Below are 20099 nucleotides of genomic sequence, written 5' to 3' on the forward strand. Positions count from 1 at the left end.
TTGTCGTCTTTGGATGATGATCGTGTGTATAAGAATCCTGGACATGCGGCACAGTGTTCGCATAATTTTTGCGAAGCACTCAAGATATTTTTCGTGGCTACTGTAGCAGACGTATAAATCTCATTTCCACTTTGTCTTTCCGGGAATCGATGGTGTAGACAATTTGCTTGGCGACACATACACTCACGGAGGGAGGTTGCTTTCGTACCTTTTCTTTTCCTGGCGGTTTCAGATGAGTTCTCAAGCGAACACGCCTCGCTCTGGTGGTGGATCTTTCTTTTCTCGTCTTGCGAGTGTTTTTCTTTTCGTGGAACAAAAAAAACCTTCTCGTGTTCTTGTACGGCGCCGTCTGGTGTGCGCGGAATGGTCTGTGGAAGGAAATTGTGTTCTTTCGAAAGGAGGAAGGTGTCATATTTCTGCTTGTTTCTGGTTTAGGACAATGGTGATTTTTAGTACATCGTACGCTATAGCCTTTGCGTACGTAACAGATAGCGTTGGCGATTCTTTCTGTTGTGGGCGTGCGCAGAACCATCAACGCTATCCTGTACTTACGAAAGGCGATAGTGTACGACGCACTAAAACTCACTAATGGCAGTTTACCGTTCCCCTAGAATCTTAAGTTATCACTTATCGGCCATCTTGCGTGCCTTATCCCGACTCGATAGATTGCCGATAAGATGATGAGGTAAACAATTTAGATAAGACAAAAACTTGATCTAACGTCCGACAATTCGATTTGAACGAGGGAAATCCGTTTTTTAGGTGTCTGCGGTTTGAATACTCTCTGAAAGAGGCTCGTGAGTCGTGACGCATCCTTGAACTTGACCTCCTCCTGAATGTGAGAGACGGAGAAAGAGCAGATCCTCCGTGGCAAGCGGAAGCTCTGATTTTAGCAGACGAGGCTGCCTCTTTGTAGCAGACGACGAGTACCTTTCTCGTCATCTCAACGTTCTCGCGTCTTTTATTTTTCGAGTCCCGTTTCATTTTGCCATCACCAGGGCGATGCCGATATACGTCGTAGAGTAGAGAAGTAGTTGTCTGCGGGAGCCTCTGTCGTAAATTCTCAATCGACGTTGAAGACTGTCGAAATTGGCTTTTTACGCAAATTTCTTTATGGAATGCCGATTACTGTAAGCGATATACAGGCTGTTTCACCTGTCCTCCTCTTTCAAAACTACTCGTCGCCGCGACTTTCGAGTACTTTGAAGTCGCGAGAAACGGACTTTTCCGAATTGAACTTTAAAATTTACCCAAGCCTGCCTGACATATGCACGAAAAGAATCGTTTGGAGACCCGCAAACGGCCTCGCTCCGAAAGGAGTGACGGGAAGAGCAACCTTTTCCATGCTTCCAAAGTGCGCGGAACGAAAACACTGGTTACACGTATTATGATCGGTTTGACAGCCCAGACTGACCGGTTGAATGCAATCTTTGTGTGTGAGAAGGTTTAGAGAATCTACGTCCAACGAGTGGATCCACGTCTGACCAAGCGTACCACCATAGGTACGTGAATCAACGGCTACTTGTTACAGAACAGCAAAGACACGATCGCTTTTGTGCTACTGCTCTTATGCTGGCAAGTAGACTGTGAAATTACGCGGGCGAACAAAGAAAATGTGCCTTTAATAGCCTTTTGGCGGCCTTTCAAAGAAAATGGTGCGATAAGAATATGGCTGAAGGTCGTCTCTCAAGTAACGTAGATAGTCGACCCAAGATAAAGTCCAGTACATTGTATGCTGGAGTGTATTGTGCAGGTGCCCGTTTTACTCTCTGTCCTAGGTACTGCTTTCATGTTTCGCGTGGCTCTGCCAGCTCTCCTCGACCTAAGTTTCCTTCCGTATGTTTGCGCTTGTACGTCGCTCATAGCGATAGTTGCGTCACGGTCAGAAAAGGCCATTAAAAATTTTATTTCGACCAAGTCCGTACTTTGAGAACATCCGTTTATACATGCTGGAACACGCATAGAAAGGACAAGTACATACAAAGCCAGGAGATACAGGTTATGTGGGTTGGAGTCCTACTGCTGGCTAACCTTTTCAGTGACTTCCTTTCATCCGTTTATAGTTGATCGTTCAAATGTCGTGCAATGCTATTGCCGGGAAACTGCCTTCGTTTAAAATACGCCAAACGTTCGGGCCTGCTGAGGTAATTGTGCGTAGGACTTGCGGATCACGACATGGCCGGGGCTGTAATCTAGTAGACTGGGAACCGAATTCTGCGAGATATCGCTCATATAGTTAGTACGTCGAACGGAGCCCTCTGTAGATGCACGTCGCACAGAAGGGCATCGTAAGCGCAATTCAGAACCGAAATTTATGTAACATTGGCTGCAGCGTAGGCGTTTAACATGCGCATGCTGGATGATGCACTTGTACCACTCGCCCTTCCGGCCAGAGTCGAACGGGAGTGACTGATCGGAGGCTGCGTCATACCCTCGTAATCCACGCCCAATGCAACAGAGAAAGAATTCTTTCCAAACCAGACGAAAGGGGAAAAAAAAAAAAAAAAAAGAGGAAAAGCTTGCACGAGCGAGCGACCAGTCGTCGTCTGCCTCATAAATTCTGTGGCGGGGGCCTCCCTGTGAGTCACACATGTCGTCTGCTTGAGGCGCTGTCTATCGGGATTCGCGGGAAGTTTGCAGATCGTCGCATCTGCAGCCCTGGGGTGGAATATGCAAATGAAGGCTCGCAGAAATGACCGGGTGTGTCGATAATTGCGGGTTCGTGCTAAGTACTTCCTTCGCGTGGAAAGCTGCGGTATTATCCAATTAGCGGCTGTCGCTTTGTTGTCGTGAACGGGTTGGCTTGCGTGAACCGGACTGTCACTGTGTGTTTGGGTACTTGGTTGGACAAAATTTTCGTAACGTTCGGTGGCGCACGTGTTGTCTTCTCGATACCAGTCGCCCTGCGTGCGATGAGGCCGCGCCGGTCATCGATCCCCAATGACAGGCAGGCAGTCTCCGCGATGTGGTGGCCACTGTCAGACACTCCTCTCTCATCATGAACTGCCCTCGACGTTGCGTAGGAATCCGCACCGATGTGTTACACGCTACTCATGGGATGGTCGCTGCCCGACATGCCGGAAGGGACTGCATATCTTTCGCGATGCCCAAATAAAAAAACCTCGGCTGTCGCCTGTATTTGGACGCGCCCGTTACCACACAAAGCGTCGTCCCTGAATTCTAGAACACCGAACAGTGACGCAAGGAACACATCGGCGGACGTGTATGTTGATCACGCTCACATTACTATTACGCGGTCACGCAGACAGGCTGCTACAGGATTCTTGGAAGCGCCGCCAGGTGGCACCTTGGTCACGTAGCGCCACGTTATCGTGGGAACTCGGCTTCATTTTAATTGTGCTTTTTGTCCCAGCTCCTCACCACCACAATGCAGTGGTGAACTATTCTTCCATGTACTCTGATGTTTATCCACCCAAATGTTTTCCTGCGCGGTGTGACCGCACCCCCAATGTTTATTGCAAAACCCCCTGAATTTCCTGTTCCGGATAAACTATTCAATGCACTGACGCAATATAAAGCGGCAAATATACGACGCAGCATAGCCCAGGAAATCCCCAGGATACACACGCCGGGTCGATGAAAGTCTCGACTACTGTTGCGGCTTGTTGCCAACATTATTCGACATTGTTTTGACGCTGCTGTATGAAAAACATTCTCTAAGGATGCATTTTTACTTGCTCCCGTCTCTTGTGTGACCGTGAGAAAATCTTTTGAAAGTGTTTTCGACACGAAATAAATCTCCTTTCGGACGGAAATAGCGACTCCCGCGCAGATGTGCTGGGTATGCCTTCGAACCCAGAACGCTGCCATCTCGACAAGGCAAAGTCGTCATCATCCGTACTCACCTTGTGGGAAAGCGCATGCAACTCCTGCAATTACCTAAAACTCGTTTGAAAGACATGTTTTCGGGAAAATACGAGACAGCAGAATTGGAGGCAATCATTGTTTGAAACCAGGCTATCTTTTTTAGAAATTATGAAACGAGCACGTACTTGGAGATATAAACGCGAAATAATGAGCCGAAACCAGAACTAGGCACTTCTCGAGCGCGGAAACGTGCATCTCTTCCGACTTATCTGGGGGTTATCACTGCTGATGTGTATATGATACGCATTGAAACACCAACAACGTATAACAACTGTATATGTAAAATGACGGTCATTATTTGTACTAACCGTGGACCACTGGATTTGTACGAAGGCAAACAGACTAATTGAAACTAGCTTGAAGAAGCGAACTCCTTATCAGACGCAGTTAGATATTTTTTTGCAGGTTGATCATCCACTCATTTCCAGTCGCGGAATATATTTATGGAAAAAATTGCGAAGCTATATTATGTCACGAAACGTGACAAATAAAGTGGCAACATAACAGTCGGATAACGTAGTTTGTGAGCATTGTCCTCCTTAGACCTTTTGGGTAGGTGGGGTCCATCCGTACGGACCTGGAAGATTCTCTATGCTTGGAAGAGTTGATACAACAACGCTCGCTTTCCGGATGCCACTAAAACACCTCTGGTTACCGCCTGAGACAGATTGACTCGCCCAAAGCTCTCTTAATCCACGGTCAAATCCAGACTCTGCCCTGAAAGCCTTTTTGGACACTGTGAGGTGCACCACCAGCAATGGGGTCTTCCTAACCATCATCGTAAACTACAGAGTGACCCTTCGAGGAAATGGCATCGGCTCAAAGCAACAACACTGCACAGAAATGGTGAAAGTCATTCGGGACACCCGATCACTCTAATGACGTCAGTTAGATGCTACAGTTCCTGACTGATTTCTGCTCGTCCCTCTACAGCCATTCGAGAGAGATTCTTTACTTTTATGCAACCGCCATCAGCGTCTTAGCAAGGAAGATTTTGGGGTTCAAACCTCCCGAAGTCCCACCATTGGTGGTCAGAGGGAAACGAGGGCGAAATCCTCCTCACCCATAGAACCCCTCCCGAAATATTTTACAATAAAGCTACGCCAGCTTGGAGTCGAATGGAAACCCCCATCTTTGGATGGGACCATCCATCCATCCCTCCCTCTAAGTTAACTACCTTAGTTGTGCACTATTGATGGTTTACTTCGTTCGGTGGAGCCTCTTTAATTGATGACTGTCTCGTTGAATTGCGGGTCGATGTCCCATTATGTCTGGGGATGGAATTGTTTCTGTCTGTCCTTTGCAGGGCCTCTGGGTTGCTATTTTTGAACCCTCTGCACGCGGTTGAACGCTTTCTTTCTTTTTCGGATTTTGGGGGGGGGGGGGATACATTGCCCTGAGCGGCTTGATGTGTAAGAAAATGTGATGCGTGTTTAGCTTTTGTGAGCCACAATTTCAACGCGTTGGCCTAACAGGACGTCTTCGAGCATAGAAAAAAAAGAAAGAAAAAGAAACGAGAAAAGAAGAGAAAAACGAGGCTGCACGTTTCCAGCTGTCCATAATTTTTGCCTAAGGATTTGTTGATCAGTTCCGTGCTTCTAATTGAGAACCTCTAAAAGCACTCCTTTTTCTGTCGAGACGTAAAACGAGAACGTGTTTCTTGGGGTGGGGGGATAGCGATTTAATCGCGGGTCGACTCGGTCTACTTTTATTCTATCACGGCTGGTCACCCATTTGTGTTTCTCGGGCGGAACCTTTGATTTGGGTCGATTGATTCACACACGGGGGTCAAAAGGTGAAAGCTAACTCATCATAGCCCCTCGTGGAAAGTGAAGGCAGTAAGACGAAGCACATATGTTCAAAATGTAGGATTTGATCTTTTCGACTCTAAAATATTCGAGTGAGCGGAGTAAGAAAGCCTATCGGTGTTCAAGTTTGCACAATCACAGACTATTAGCGGTAAGAGGTTACTCCACCTGTCTGTACAGTCGTGGCCAGTTTTGAGAATGACAAATTTGTTTCAACGACTGTTAGTGCTCTGCTTTCTGTACTGGCAGTCTGACTGGTGGCCCTTGGAGAATTACTCGTTGAAGCTGCACAGATTCTGCCAGAACGTATGCTTTTCTTTGCACTGCAAGAGTCGGTTCAGTGGCTTGCTCTGCTCGAGAGTTTCAATAGCTTTCCACCGTAATTTTCTCCTCGTGTGTCGTAAGAGTTTACGCTGTAGACGCGTAAAAACCAGTGTTCCGGGAAGGTTGACAGGTTGGGAAAAATAGCGTTTTTATGTGTGTATTGTGGTGAACTCCCGGGTAGTAATTTAGTCTTGACATTTTGTTAGAGAGGTGTTCCTGGAACGTCGCTGAATCTTTCTTGGCGGCCAATTAAAGCGGTGCGAATTAAATCGTGTTGCGATCAAGGCTGTCTGGTTTAGAGCCTCATGGTCCACTGAGGACCAAGTACCGGATGGTCGAGAAATCCTGACTGATACTTTATTGTCGTGAAAAAAACAGAAAAAACTGCATCTAAACAAGAGGGAAAACTCCCTCCGCTTCTGATGGAGAGATACAATGCATACCAGCTGGTTGGCGTGGCCAGGTGACACTGTATGACTCATGTAATGTGCTAGTGACTCATAACTCGCTCAGTCGTCTGTCTAATGCTTGCTTATATTTGGGACTTTCTAGTGTAAATAAATGCCTGTTTTTGATCGTGATAGGGGTCTCTTACCCAGCGTCCTTAATAGATGTCTCGACATGCACAATCTTCCTGTTAAAAACACAACGAAAAAAGCGGAAACATCTCATTTTGGAAACCGTGTCATTCCTCAGCCGGCTTTTCATGTGGCACTTGTCTCACGAAGCAGTCGTCTTCAAACATGCAGGCACAAGCTCAAGTCTGATACAGAACAAAAGCAGACGGCATGGCACTCGAAACAGTCGTCTGCAAAGAACGTGCACAAGCGTGCCGTGACGGGACGTGTGACATAACGAGGTTGAGTAGTGACGTAACCGTGTATAATCATGGGGTGGTCGTTAGGTTTGCACTCAATTATTGAAAAGCAGGGAGGCGCAATTTGAATGGATTTCCACAGTCCAAGTGATTATACTACGCCGCGCTCTCGTCACATTCACTCAGGTCGCACATTTTCTCTCACGCGATCTCCCATGTGCACACAGACTTACAAACCGACACAATTTTTCAGATGGTGTCTGCGCTGTTTACGATGTTCTGGACGTTTTGATTACGATGTTTGGACGTTTGGTGAGGCCTGAATATTGTGCATAATGTAAAACCCAGAGACTAGGGAACACGAAGGGACAGACACAACACAAAGTCTCATGTGAGAGAGACTGTGATTGCGACTTGGTGTTGTGTCTGTCCCTTCGTGTTCGCTAGTCTCGGGGTTTTTACATTATGCATCATCTTCACAACCTCTCTTGCTTCATAGCTATTTTTTCATCGAATATTGTATTTGTCCTACTTGTTGATTCTGCCTCCGTAATTTAGGTTTCGCATATTATCTCCCTTTTTTTATGTATTGTCTGGAGTGTTCAGCTAAGCGACTTTGACATGGGAAGTAGTAAATACAGTATTTTTTATTTTAGTTGCGTATATGGAGTGGTTCACATAAGTCTCCCCGATCTTTTAGTTTCACGATGTATGAATGGGAAGCATTTTTCACGGGTAGGCTCACCTTATTGACTCGCTCGGTAACAGTTGCTCGTAATTCATATTCACGGGCTTTGTATAAGAGAGCCTCTCTTTAAAATCCTTTGCAGCGGCAGACGGCTGAGAGAGCGCCCCAAAAGACAGACCATCAACGAGAATTACTCGGCCGTGTAGAGAAAGAGAGAGAGACTTGGTCTGCGAGGAATTTGCCGGCTCTGGGAAAAGATCCGGCTTTTTCTGCCTCCAACCCCCCGTAGTCTCCTGCCCATTTTACGTGGCCGTGTGGCTACAGCGTTTTCTCGTTGGAGATACCCGTCTACAAGACCAGTGGCGGAATCGAATATCTCTGCAGTCGTTTCTCGTCGCTCAATCCCTTCTTTGAAGGATCCTCTTGGAATTGGAACGTTGAACCTCATCTTTTCAGCCAACAATGAAGGATGGCGAAACATAATAACCACCCGCCCATATCACGCCGAGCAGAAGATGACGTCTGAAAGGCGATTGTGGCTCAAAAGGGGCGGACGTAAGAAGGGGTACCTGAGAAGTCCTGTCTTGTGACACGCCGCTAACAAATTGCCCTTCCACGCCGTCAGCCCGTCACTCGTTGCAGTCATTGCGCTCGCATCGAAAGTTTGAAACTTTGGGGTCCTCACCTACCCCCCGGAAAGAATCACTTGATTTGACAAAACGAGTTGCCTATCTGGAATGGCGAATGTTAATTCGTCACTTTACGTCGCGAAACAACAAAGTTCGCTGTTAGTTGCGTGCAAACTGCGGCCTCCACCTGAATGGCAGCAGAGCAATGAGTGGCTCCCCGGCGCAGTGTCAGTCAAAAGCGGGCTGGTTTCAATGTTGGCCGCGTCTGAGGTCAAAGTACGAGTGAAGGGTTTGACGTCTCCTCGCGTTCGTTGTCGGAGGAAATTGGCCTGTCTAGGCATGAGACGTGTTTTTTAAAGGCTCACTCGGAGTACTTGGCAAAATATATCCGCTCATATGAAAGGCGTCTCTCCGCCCATCGGAGACGGTGGTCGTCGTTGCTATTGTTGCTTGGGCACGATGTACTTCCGCAATGTTTATATAAATTGGCGATCGTCATATCGTGTCGTGAGATGAAATTAATGTTATGTAACTCGTTAGCATTAAGCGCCTTTTCCAGTCTCTTCCACATTCGGTCGAAAGCCCACCTCTGGTTGTCCGCTTCCAGTCAATACTTGACTTCCGGTTGGACACTTTCAATTACCATATATAAGTCCATTTAATTCGCCTCAATTATTAATAATTAAGGAAATTTTGGATTTCAGTTAATTCCCTCCAATTACATTTACTCGCTTTAATTACATTTAATTACCAGTAATCTTTAATTTCATTTAATCTTTCTCTTAATTACGCGTATCTTGCATTCATAACCTTTAAACTCAACTTTTTCGTTTTAATTAACGTAAATTACTCTTACCCGTTGCTCTTCATTTCCTTCGACTACTTCAATTTCAAAATTTCCTTTCGATCTATATTTACAGTGTTATATCCCCTTTACGTGTCCACTTCTACTGCTGTGTCGGTGAGGCTTCACCATCTCGTACACACGCACATACACACAGCCTTTTCCATTTTGACACTCCTAATGCTAACACATCAAAAATACAGGGTGTTCAAAATTAAGCTTTCACTAGCACTTTATAAATAGGAGAACAAAAGAAAACGGGTGCTACTTTTTCTGTTCCTTGAGTAAGAAACAGGTGCTACATAATTAGCAGCACCTGTTTCTTACACAAGTAGCATAAAGTTATCATCCGGTTTCCTGTCATCACTGTGTTTGCGTAGCGCCCGTGAAAGCTTAATTTTGAACACCCTGTATATGTTGGAGATCTGCAGCAAAAATGCAGATTTGAATGGGAAGGTTTTCCTGGCTGCGACGTCGTCGTATTGGTCTGAGAGAAGCCTTTTTTTGTGGTTGTAGCCCCGTAATATGTCGCTGATAATGCTCGTAATGAGGGCAGTGGCAAATCTGTGTTGATAATATATGATATGATATCCCGCAGGGAATGGCCTCTTGCATTGTCAACCCTGCTTGCCAAGACAGTCTCTCAGAAGGTGAGCACGACCCAGAAGGATTCTCTGGAATGGACCAATCTTCAGGTAGATGCCCAGGAGACATTACAAGGACTGTGTTCCTTGTGGTTGGAGCAGCCCCACTTGGTACCTCCAATGCTGCCCCCTCTGCCCTTCCCCATTTCCACCAGTGCCATGCGCAATGGGAGACGAAAGATGGAGGACAGGCACATTACGTTGCCCTACTTCAACTATGTTGTCGGTTTGCAGGTACACTTTTCTTTCTCATATTTTCTGGGGATTCAGAAGAGTGCTGGAAAGAGTGCTTCGGAGAAAAATGCATAGAGGCAGTTACTTCAACACAGTTTAATGACTGTAAAAGTCTATTTGAACATCATAGATTGTGTGAAACCTCTCAAACAAGGACACTGCACCGTCAGTATGAACACTTACTGGAGCCAATTTTTAGGAGAACGAATGGATTCAAGCACAGTAACAGATGCCTAATAGTGTATTAGATTCCGACAATTTTGTGAAAGAGCTGCAACATTTTTAATTGTGATTTTGTTTACCGGGCAGTCCCTCTCTTTTTTTTTTGTGCAGTTTTCTCGTACATCTGCGTATTACTTGTATTGCACCTCCTGCTTGGGCTGCAGCATGAATAGATAGCATAATAAAAGATTGTTTCAGCGGAGGAAGTGCAATAAAATGGCGTCGATTGTCTATGATATAAACAAAGTCCAACACCTGTTGCACTAACTCTTGCGCTTTCAATAATTACTCAGCCGTCAATGAAAGCAGACTTATGGTTAGCTATGGTGAGAAAGAAAACCCAATCTGAATCAACCACCACTGAAAATAATCTTCCACCAGCTGAAAGCTTTTGTTGGACTCAAAGCTGCAAGTTAAGAATGAGACATGCTTTCTTATGATAGTCACTGTGCAGTTGCGAATAATATGAATTTTGCATTTTCATTGTTCTGTGAAGCACACAAGCGACAGACTCCACACCCTGTGGCAAGGTGCAGTAGCTCAATAGAGTACTCAATAGGCCAAAACTATCGAATGACTAAACTTGGAGAATGGATCCTTATATGAACGTGTCCTTCATGTTTCTTGTTTATTTCAAAAACTAGGATGCTCTGCTGGATGAAAATTTGCATTTGGCATTTCCACTTTCCACACAAGCTTTCATGAGCAAGTAGTGAGAATGGCGTCTGTATCTTATAAGAGCAAACAAGACGGCCGTTATACCATATATATGTGCCATTACCTCCTAGGCATTGTGAATTCTCATGGACTGTGCGTAACTGATGTGCGGATGTGAGAGAATTGTTCTATTCCAGGATGGCCCAGAGCACAGCTACTACGCAGTGTTTGATGGCCATGCAGGCTCTGAAGCTGCTGCCTATGCAACAGCTCATCTCCACCACAACATAGCACAGCATCCAGAATTTCTCACCGACCCTGTGCTGGCCATCCGTGAGGGATTTGCTGTGACGGAGCGCAACTTTCTCAAGAGTTCTTCCAAGGAAGTAGGCAATTACATATACTTTTCCTTCGAGCTGGTGTAAAACTATAACTAATTTACAACTTTCACCAATGCAGATTCACATTTGAACAGAGATCAGTGGTCTCTGAACTTAAATTTAACGCTTAACTCTGCGTCATTAAAGGGGGTCATTGTCACTGAAACATTTATCTCGTCACCAATGAACGTTTGTAAAAAATAGTGTTAACTTGAAGTTTTAGCAACCCTCGATCTCTGTTAACCAGCGTTGGTGAAACTGGGCCTTACTGGAACTGGCTACCACGTATTGTGGAAGCAACTGTGAAATGTAGCTGTAAAAAGTTACTAAGTAGCGCTATATTTTTCCACAAATTACTTTCGTCTTTTCCTTTTACAATTTTATAGTGAAAAAGCGCCCCCCTCGAAGGACTTTTCCTTGTGAGAAGGGTTGGGCATTCGGACGAGCGTGTTCATAACACTTTTATTGGCAAGTGTGTACCAACTTGACCGTGTCTCATTCAAGTATGAGAACTTAGTAACGATAACTTGCAAAAACAATTACTGATTATGTGTAACGAGCAAGTGCCAAAATGAAGCTCTTGAGTGTTGCATGTAGTAACTTGGACAGTAACTGCAACCCAGTTACTATTTTGGCAAGCTAGCTATTACCGTCCTTTTCGGAAGGGAAATACTGCTTACAATATCTCCTGTGTGCAACTAGAGGAGCTAACGTAACATGCTTTTTGCTTGTAGGGTATCAAGAGTGGCTGCACAGCCGTCTGTTGCCTCGTGAGAGAAGAGAGGCTCTACGTCGGGTGGCTGGGGGACTCTCAGGCCGTTCTTGCACGTGAAGGAAGTCCAATCGCATTGGTGGAACCCCACAAGCCTGACAGAGAAGTTAGTTGTTGCGAATTTCATGTGCCAGGGAAAGAATCTCCCATACCAGAGACATCATGAGTGCAAAAACCCGAACAAAACCCGATGGCACCCAAATGTAGATTTCACCTTGAACTGCAGATTTAAAAATGGCGTTCTATTTTCCCCTTCCAGATCTAGTGAATGCACTTAATTGAAAAGTTTCCATAATGGTTCTAATCTCCCAGGCAGAAATTTGAGCTGGAATCCAAGTGGGTCCATTTGAAAAAGAAAAGGGTTCCATTTGATTTTTCGAGGGGATTCACTCGAGATTCCAGCTCAAATTTCTGCCTGGGCTAGGACAGCAGCATTAACAAATCATTGTCATCGAGAGCACAACGAAATCCCGTGTCATAGTGCTTGGGATGATCGCTTTTCATATTGAGACTGAAAGGTGACGTGAATCCTGTTACCAGCTATGCTGCCTCAAGTTTTTCCTGGATTTTTTGGCAGACCTTACGGCGAATGTTGGCCCCCTGTAGCTTCACCAGCTCGCTTGCTAATCCCCCCACGCCAGTCCTCTCTCCATCTGTCCACGTCTGTACTCTGCTCATAGCCACATTTGCTTCGCGGCGCTAACACGGAATTATCCATTTTGACCTGTGGAATATGAGTAGAGCCTCAAGTTTTCGGGAAATATTTTTTTCTAAATTCGGGGGGTAAAAATCGGGTAAATAAATATGTGCTCTAAATTCGTGCAAATTCGGGTGGAAAAACATCCAGTATGCTAAACTCGGGGAGAAATCAGGCTCAGTTACTCAAACTAACTGTACTGGCTCGGTACAAACAGTGATGTAGCTGCACTTGCTGCCAAACAAGTGTGTTAGTGCATTTCTACAGACGTCCCAGTGAGGGGAACTTGCCATGTTAAAATCGGGTTTCACCCTAAAGGGTCAGCCTTCAATTCAGGGTGCAAATTCAGGGAAGAATCGGGTAAAACCCTAAAACTTCAGGCTCTAAATATGAGGAATATTCCACGCACTTGAAGCTTGCTTCTTTCGTTAGGCACTTATTTCATCACTTCCCATGCAGGTGATGCATTATGGCCTTGCTTTCTTTTGTGCACTTCCTCAAACACACAAGGTTAAGCTTAGCACAAAAGCGTTTCCTACTTCGTTTGTATGGTTAAATTAATTTTTGTGAATGCCCCAAAATTGCTCGTGATGGAATAATTCGGATGCTTTACAGTGGGTATTGCGTCCGACCAAATCCATATTGTTTTCACCTTTTTTTTTTTGTGTGTGTAGTTTCTAGGTATCGAGAAATTAGTTGATAAGTTGTAAAGTAAAGCGCTTTTAGAACACTGACGTGAGAGCTGTGTGTTCGTTCATTTCAGGATGAAAGGCAGAGGATCTTGGAACTAGGAGGCGCTGTTATCATGATGGGAACATGGAGGGTGAATGGAGCACTTGCAGTGTCCAGAGCACTTGGTAATCATCTCCACTTATTGCTCACACACTGTGCATGACCATCTTAGACACATTCCTGAACCAGGCTGTGTTGTGGACACTCTGGCTGCAGAAAAGAAGAGCATGTTATGTTTTTGCTTTTCTATGTTTTAGGGTGTGCACAATTTTGCAGCACATGTGACTCAGGCACGTTTACAAAACGCCAATGATTATGGTTTCACGCAACAAATTTGTGTTGGGACGCAGCATGCTATGTCCCTGTGTTGAACCAAAGAATGACATCTCTGGAGCATATGTTTTCCGATAAGTAGAGCCTGACTTTTTAGGGTTATACTCCTTTGCAACGAAACTCAGGGGACAGCAAAAAAAATTCTCAGTAAAGGTATTTTCGTTAAAAAGGATGTCTATTATTGGACCTATAGGCTCCAGCGGGACCGCAAAAAAAATTTGCTGTAGTGGTATTTTCGTTAAAAAGGTGTTTGCTATAAAGGAGTATGACTGTACTCGATTACGTCAGATGTTTACCACCCGATTGAAATCGGCAGAAACAGGGTTTAACCCACTATTTCCCCGAAAACTCCTGTACCAGGGGGATCCGAAGTCATCGTAACTAATACACAACTTTGGAAACTGTTGTAAATGCATAAATATGCTCCTATAAACTGTCAAAACTGAGGAACTGTTGCCTCTTACATGCATGGACTCTGTGTCTACTGGTGTGTACTATGCAGAGTAAACCTGATTCTATCCGATTCAACAAGAATTGGGCTGAATCAGGTTCAGTTCAACCCGATTACACCCGAATTACTGAAGCAAAATATAACCGATATTTACCTCCCCCGATTCTGCTGAAACATAAACCAAAAAAAATCGGGCGGTATGTATGAGTAGGGTCTGACCTTTTAGGATTAAACCCGATTCCGCCTGATTGTTCCCTCCCGAAGCTGTTTCGGACCAGTTCGGATTAAGCCTGATTTCTCTCTGAATTCTAATCACTTATTACGTGATCATGTATCATTGTATCATGTACACTATTTAGTAGCAATCTGCGCACGCATCTGATGAAAATATTGTCCGAATGCAAGAGTAAACTATGCTGAACACATTTAATACATCATGCGCCGTTCGCGAGTATAAATTGTGAGGAATGCGCGTTTAATATGTGCACCTTTAACTACTTCGTGGACAGAAAGGAAAAAAAGTAACGCCAGACTTGACCCTGAATTTGAGATCCGCCCCCAGAGTTTGCGTTACAAATGTCAGGTTTATTATTGTCAACGGTACGAGCACTCTGAATGTGATTCTTCTTGCAGGTGACGCTGAGCACAAACCCTATGTCAGCAGTGATCCCGATGTGATAACACTTGACCTGGACGGCACGGAAGATTTCCTAATCCTCGGCTGTGATGGCCTTTGGGATCAATTGACGGCTGACGACGTGACGCAGCACATTTATAAATGTGTGAGTGCAGCTCCTGAAGACTCCCAGTACATTGCACGCAGCCTGGTGCACAGCGCCTGCGAATACGGCTCTACCGACAACATCACTACTATTGTCGTCTTTCTCAAGGATCCCAAAGAATTGGGCTCCCATTTTTCCACAGATACTGACATCTGCCCAACAGGTAGCATTTCCAAGCATATCACAGCAAGTGAGCTGCCGTCTGTTGATGATACTGTTCAGGAACTTACAAGCACCACCCCCAATGGCTTGAGCTCTCCGAAAGGCTACTCGGAGCATTTCCAACTGTCAGATCGCCTTGTCGACTACACTGTGCAGGATCCTACTGAACAAACGGAGAGTGACATCAAATTACATCAACTTCCACTCAACCAAAATGACTTGTGCCCTCTGGGAGGTACTTTGGAACATTTGGCTCCAGCCATGTCGACCACTCCACTTGTTGAGGATTTCACCGCGGAAAAGGATGATGACAGTGAATTGCGCCAGGTTGCGAGTGAGGTGGTAAGCAGCACGGTTGAAGACGCCTTGAACAGGGTGAATAATTTGGAACAGTACTTGGAGGAAAACGGAGAAATGCAGACAGCGCAAGATATAGTGGAACAGGTGCATCAGCTTCACTCTGAGCAGCTGACTGGCTTTCAAGATGAATTCTGTAGCGCAGTTCCAGTTGCACCAGAAGAAAATGTTGAAGGTGGCATTGAGAACGCAGGATTTGGAGAAAACCCATTTGAAGAATATGGTGTGGTACAGCAAGGAATCAACTACACAGGAGAAATGGTGAAGGAAGATTTGGACCAGGCGTTTTCCACAAACCCATTTGGGCCTCCAGGTGTCCCGGACACGGTGCCGAATGAAAGGACTGTCTTGCCGCAAACCGAGGATGTTACAACGTGGCCTCTTGCTCAAGACGTCCCAGAACGAGGTTCAGGCCACAGTGACCCCCCTCCTGTAGACTCTAGGGACAGTTCTTACTTGTTGCCCACGGAACTTGCAGCTCCAAAATTTGATGAGTTCAGTGCCGAACGGGCCAATTACGAGGAACCTTTTGGATTTGTAGATCAACGAACTGAGCCTTACACAACAGAGACACAACATGAGGATTATGAAGCTACTTTGCTTAAACCTCACGATGACTTTCTACAGCCTGTGGAGCATCCTGTTGAATCCTCACAGCCTGATGTGGAGCACAATATTCCCCAGTCATTCCTGTCTGCCAAACAGCCTGCCGACTTTGAGTCCTACACTGCGGAAGATGTTCATCCGCAGCAGACCTTTAGTGCACTTCCAGGAAATCTTGAGGATCTGCCTGCCTCCTTGGTTGATAGTCTACCACACGAAGAGCAGTTAACGTCTCTCCCTGAAGATGTCTCAATTGACCTATCAGCTGCACCGCAGTCTATCCATGAGTGTGCAAAGAACCAAGTGACGGGTCTTGAGCCTCACGAAAACACTCCTGTATTTGATACTGCTTCTGCAGAGGACAGTGCCGTGGCAGGTTTCCAGGATGATGTGGAAGTTGACGTCACAGAAAGCCTCTCTCCTGCAGTGTCTACGGACTCTGTCGTGGAAAAGAAGGAGCAGCAGGAAAGCGCCGTTATTTTCTGCGAGTTAAAGGAACATTTTGTTGCTACAATGCCTAAAAGTGAGGGAAGTACGGACACCACAGAATTGCCACTGCAGGAGGTGTTTGAGCATTCTGTCCCTGGGTCTGCGCACCAAGAATCGCATCATTACCTTCCAGAATTTCCAGAAATGTCAGTGCCAGTTGAGGTTGGGGCACCAGTAGAAGATTCTCCAAATATGTTAAGTCATGGCCTTGTTGATGACCTTCAGGAAATCTCGCAACACTCTAGTGGTAGCAGTGAAAGATTTCAAGAAAACCTGCAAGATGTACCACCTGCGTCACTTGTCAAAACTGACCTTATTCCAGCAGCCACCTTACCTGATCTTGTGATGCCCGAGAGCCTGCACGTGGCAGTCCAGCCCGTAGATACAAAATTTGAATCTCCCGAACTTGCAGAGGAATCTGTTCAGCATGAACCAAAAGACATTGAGGCACCTGTTATGCAGCCCGCCGTTCAGGAAACCTTGGAATTGTTACAGCAACCGTCTGACACTGCAGGTGAGGCTGTAGAACCTTTGAAAGAACCGGTGGCTCCAGTGGACCTTGGAGCTATTCCAGAGTGTGTCCCAGAAGCTGAGGGTGTGACTGAAGATTCAGATTCAGAGAAAGATGGAGGTTGGAAGTTTGTTAAACCGGCTGTTGCTGCTACTGCCATGGGTGTTACTGCAGCAGCAGTCACAGCCACTGCAGTAGCTGCATCTGCTTGTGAGGATGTGTCGTTGCCACCTGTGGTTACCCCTAGCGAGGCAGAAGCAGGGCCTACGAAAGTGCAGAAACAGGTCCTGCCATCCAGTAAACCACTGGCAACGAAAGGTTCACCAGGCACGCTCAAGATGAAACCTGCTGCAGGAAAGGTAGCTGCTAGACCTCCAACAAAAAAGCCTGATACGACAAAAGCTGCTGCAAGACCTGCTTCAACCACAACAAGGCCTGCCTCTGCAGCCACCAAGAAACCAGCGGACATTGCTACATCACCCAAGACCTCTTCAGCGACAACACAACGAAAACCCCTGTCTGCCTCCAGCCGTCCATCCACAACCCAGAGCAAAGTGTCGGATAAACCTCCTGCAAAACCTAAGCCAGCAGCATCTGCAACATTGCCCTCCAGGCCAAAAGCTCCTCCCTCTGTTGCATCCACCGCTCCGAGCAATGCCAAGAAGCCTTTGTCATCGACACGCACTGCAACGCTCAAGACCACCACAAAGACAACAACTGCGCCTTCGAAAACCGCACCGACTACGACAGTACGACAGACCTTGTCAGCGACTACTACGAGGACTACGACCTCGAGGCCCCCAGCCCTGGCGACAAAAAAGCCTCTCGAGGCTACAGGGACTACTAAGCCACTGACGAGGACGACAGCTTCAGCAAAACTCGACAAAGATAGCACCAACCAACAGCTCTCTACCAGGAAGAACATTGACAGCTCAGCAGCCAACAGGGTAGCCAGTGCCAGAGTGGCTGCATCTGCTGCATCTCAGCGAGCAGCGGCAAGCAAGACTTTGAAGCAGAACTCTGCGAAGACTACAGCAAGCAAGCCGAGTGCTGCTAAACAAGCAACGACTGAAAGTGCAGCAACGGCCATTAAGCCAAAGAAGGCTATAGCGCAGCAAAACGGCGTTTGTGAAGAGAAAGGGGCACTTGAACAGCAGCAAAACAAGAAGGGGGACTCTGCGGAGGCTCCAGTCAGCAACGGCACCACAGATCAAGTCAAAGAAGCAGAGGAGCCAGTTCGTCCTGACGGAGGCCTCATTCAACAAGTTTGATTGTGTGCTTGCAACTTTTTCACTAGTCGTCTTTTCTGTTCTTTTTTTTTCCCCTATGATTCCTAGCATTTATCAGAAATGGAGGATTTGGAAGTATTTGTTTAAGTACAAGCTCTCTTAATGAGCAGTCAGATTTTGGTCCAAAATGGGACAGCTTTTATTCGTTTCTTTTTTCACAATTTATCTCTCCAGCTAGCTATGTCCCAGTATCACCAAAGACTGTAATGTTCCTGTGTGTGTTTTTCTCGTGCTCTCTCTGTTCTTCGGAGGCTGTTATGTCGTTTTGATATTGCACTTTGGATGAATATATACATTTTCTTACTGCTAGGATGCAGGCTGTTGCGGTCTGGGGGCGTATACATAAATATATATACATATTTGCAATTGAGATTTTTCCAGCTATTTATTCGCGTTGTCCTCGTGCATATGCTTGCAGTTATGCTTGATAAGCTTTGGGCATATGTTTTGTTTTTAGGGCTGTAGTTTTATAAATGTTTTTTATGCAATAAAGGTTCCTTCGTAGAAAAATGGAGGAAAAACTGTGTGGCTCTCACTACAAAGTTGAGACATTGTGCACTGCAGTGTGAGCACCACCACCATAATGGTGGGCCTCTATTCCCATCATGTGCATCTAATGCTGGTTTGTGTCCAAACAGTTCCAAACAGGAGCTCACTGGATGTCATAGGCAGTCTTTCTTTGACAATCTCATGATGAAGTTCCAAATTCAAGTCCAATGATCATTCAGCTTCACAGCCCACCATTTGGCTTCAGCATCACATGCCAACCTATGGTGCACACTGGGTGACTAATGAAGACCGACAGCGACATGGCCTCTGGAAACATAAGACAATTCCTTCTTTGACCTTCCCTCTCATTATTCCAACTATGACCAGGATGACGAAAGCAAGGATGAGTTTCCAGAAAGACTCCACAAAAATGTTCCACGAGCTGAGGCTTGTTGCGAGGAAAAGCTCTGGGGAATAGTAAAGCAGAGTTCGATTTTTTTTTTTTTTTTGCCTTAAAACTTGATATTCAATCAATGACAGTGTTTTATTCGGGAAGTAAGAACCGCTGCCATTGAAATGATGCTGAACCGTTGTGCGCCCACAGGGAGTAAGATTATGAAAAGCGTTACGATCTAAGCGTGTTGCACTCCTACGCAGGCAACTCAAGGTCTAAACTGCTCACGTGCACTGCACCTGCGTAATATGCCATTTTGTGTCTGATATGTAACCTGCAAATAACTCATTCTTTATTTTTTTTTAAGTAACTCTGGAACAGCGTGTTACATTTCAGGCTGAAGAACTTAGTTACATTTTTCACACGATAACTTAACCTGTAACGAGTTCTTTTTGACGGGTAACTTCTCAATCTATGGTATGTAGAACAAGAGAATACACATTAGAAATAATTCCTCCTCTCTAATAATAATCCTCTCAATAGCATGTCTGATGGCCACAAACGGCCAGTAAAACAAATAGGATTCTCGCTTATGCGATTGTATCTTTCGCGACTTTCTTGGTTGGTGCTTTTGTGCTTTTCCATGGGGCTTTTTGTGGCGTTATTTTATACCGTCGTGCATCGTACCAGGAAACCTGCAAACGTTCTTCAGACTTGGTTTCGTTTTCGGTATCTACCCTCCACTCGTTCACATATTTTACACCCTAGCGTGTGCGAAAAGTTCCTGTTGTCTTGCTTGATCGCTTTTGATGATTGTTTTGTTTTTATTTTTAAAGTTCGAACTAGCAACTTTCGTTTCGTTCTCGCTAATGAGATCGATGCGTGACGTCACGAATTGGGCTT

At 45.6% G+C, this 20099-nt stretch overlaps 1 protein-coding gene across 1 annotated transcript in view; it reads left to right on the plus strand.

Moving 5' to 3' along the window:
* LOC135370036 (uncharacterized) overlaps positions 1-18837 on the plus strand; it is a 32022-nt gene extending 13185 nt beyond the window's left edge. Inside the window, exons 2-6 of the mRNA XM_064603705.1 lie at positions 9597-9876; positions 10953-11141; positions 11870-12013; positions 13368-13461; positions 14754-18837. Of these exons, the coding sequence (XP_064459775.1) occupies positions 9597-9876; positions 10953-11141; positions 11870-12013; positions 13368-13461; positions 14754-18295 (4249 nt within the window). The 3' untranslated portion in view covers positions 18296-18837. The remainder of the gene's footprint in view (positions 1-9596; positions 9877-10952; positions 11142-11869; positions 12014-13367; positions 13462-14753) is intronic.
* The last annotated feature ends 1262 nt before the right edge of the window (positions 18838-20099 follow it).

The sequence above is a fragment of the Ornithodoros turicata genome, chromosome 10 (genome assembly GCF_037126465.1).
Source record: "Ornithodoros turicata isolate Travis chromosome 10, ASM3712646v1, whole genome shotgun sequence".
Lineage (NCBI taxonomy): Eukaryota > Metazoa > Arthropoda > Arachnida > Ixodida > Argasidae > Ornithodoros > Ornithodoros turicata.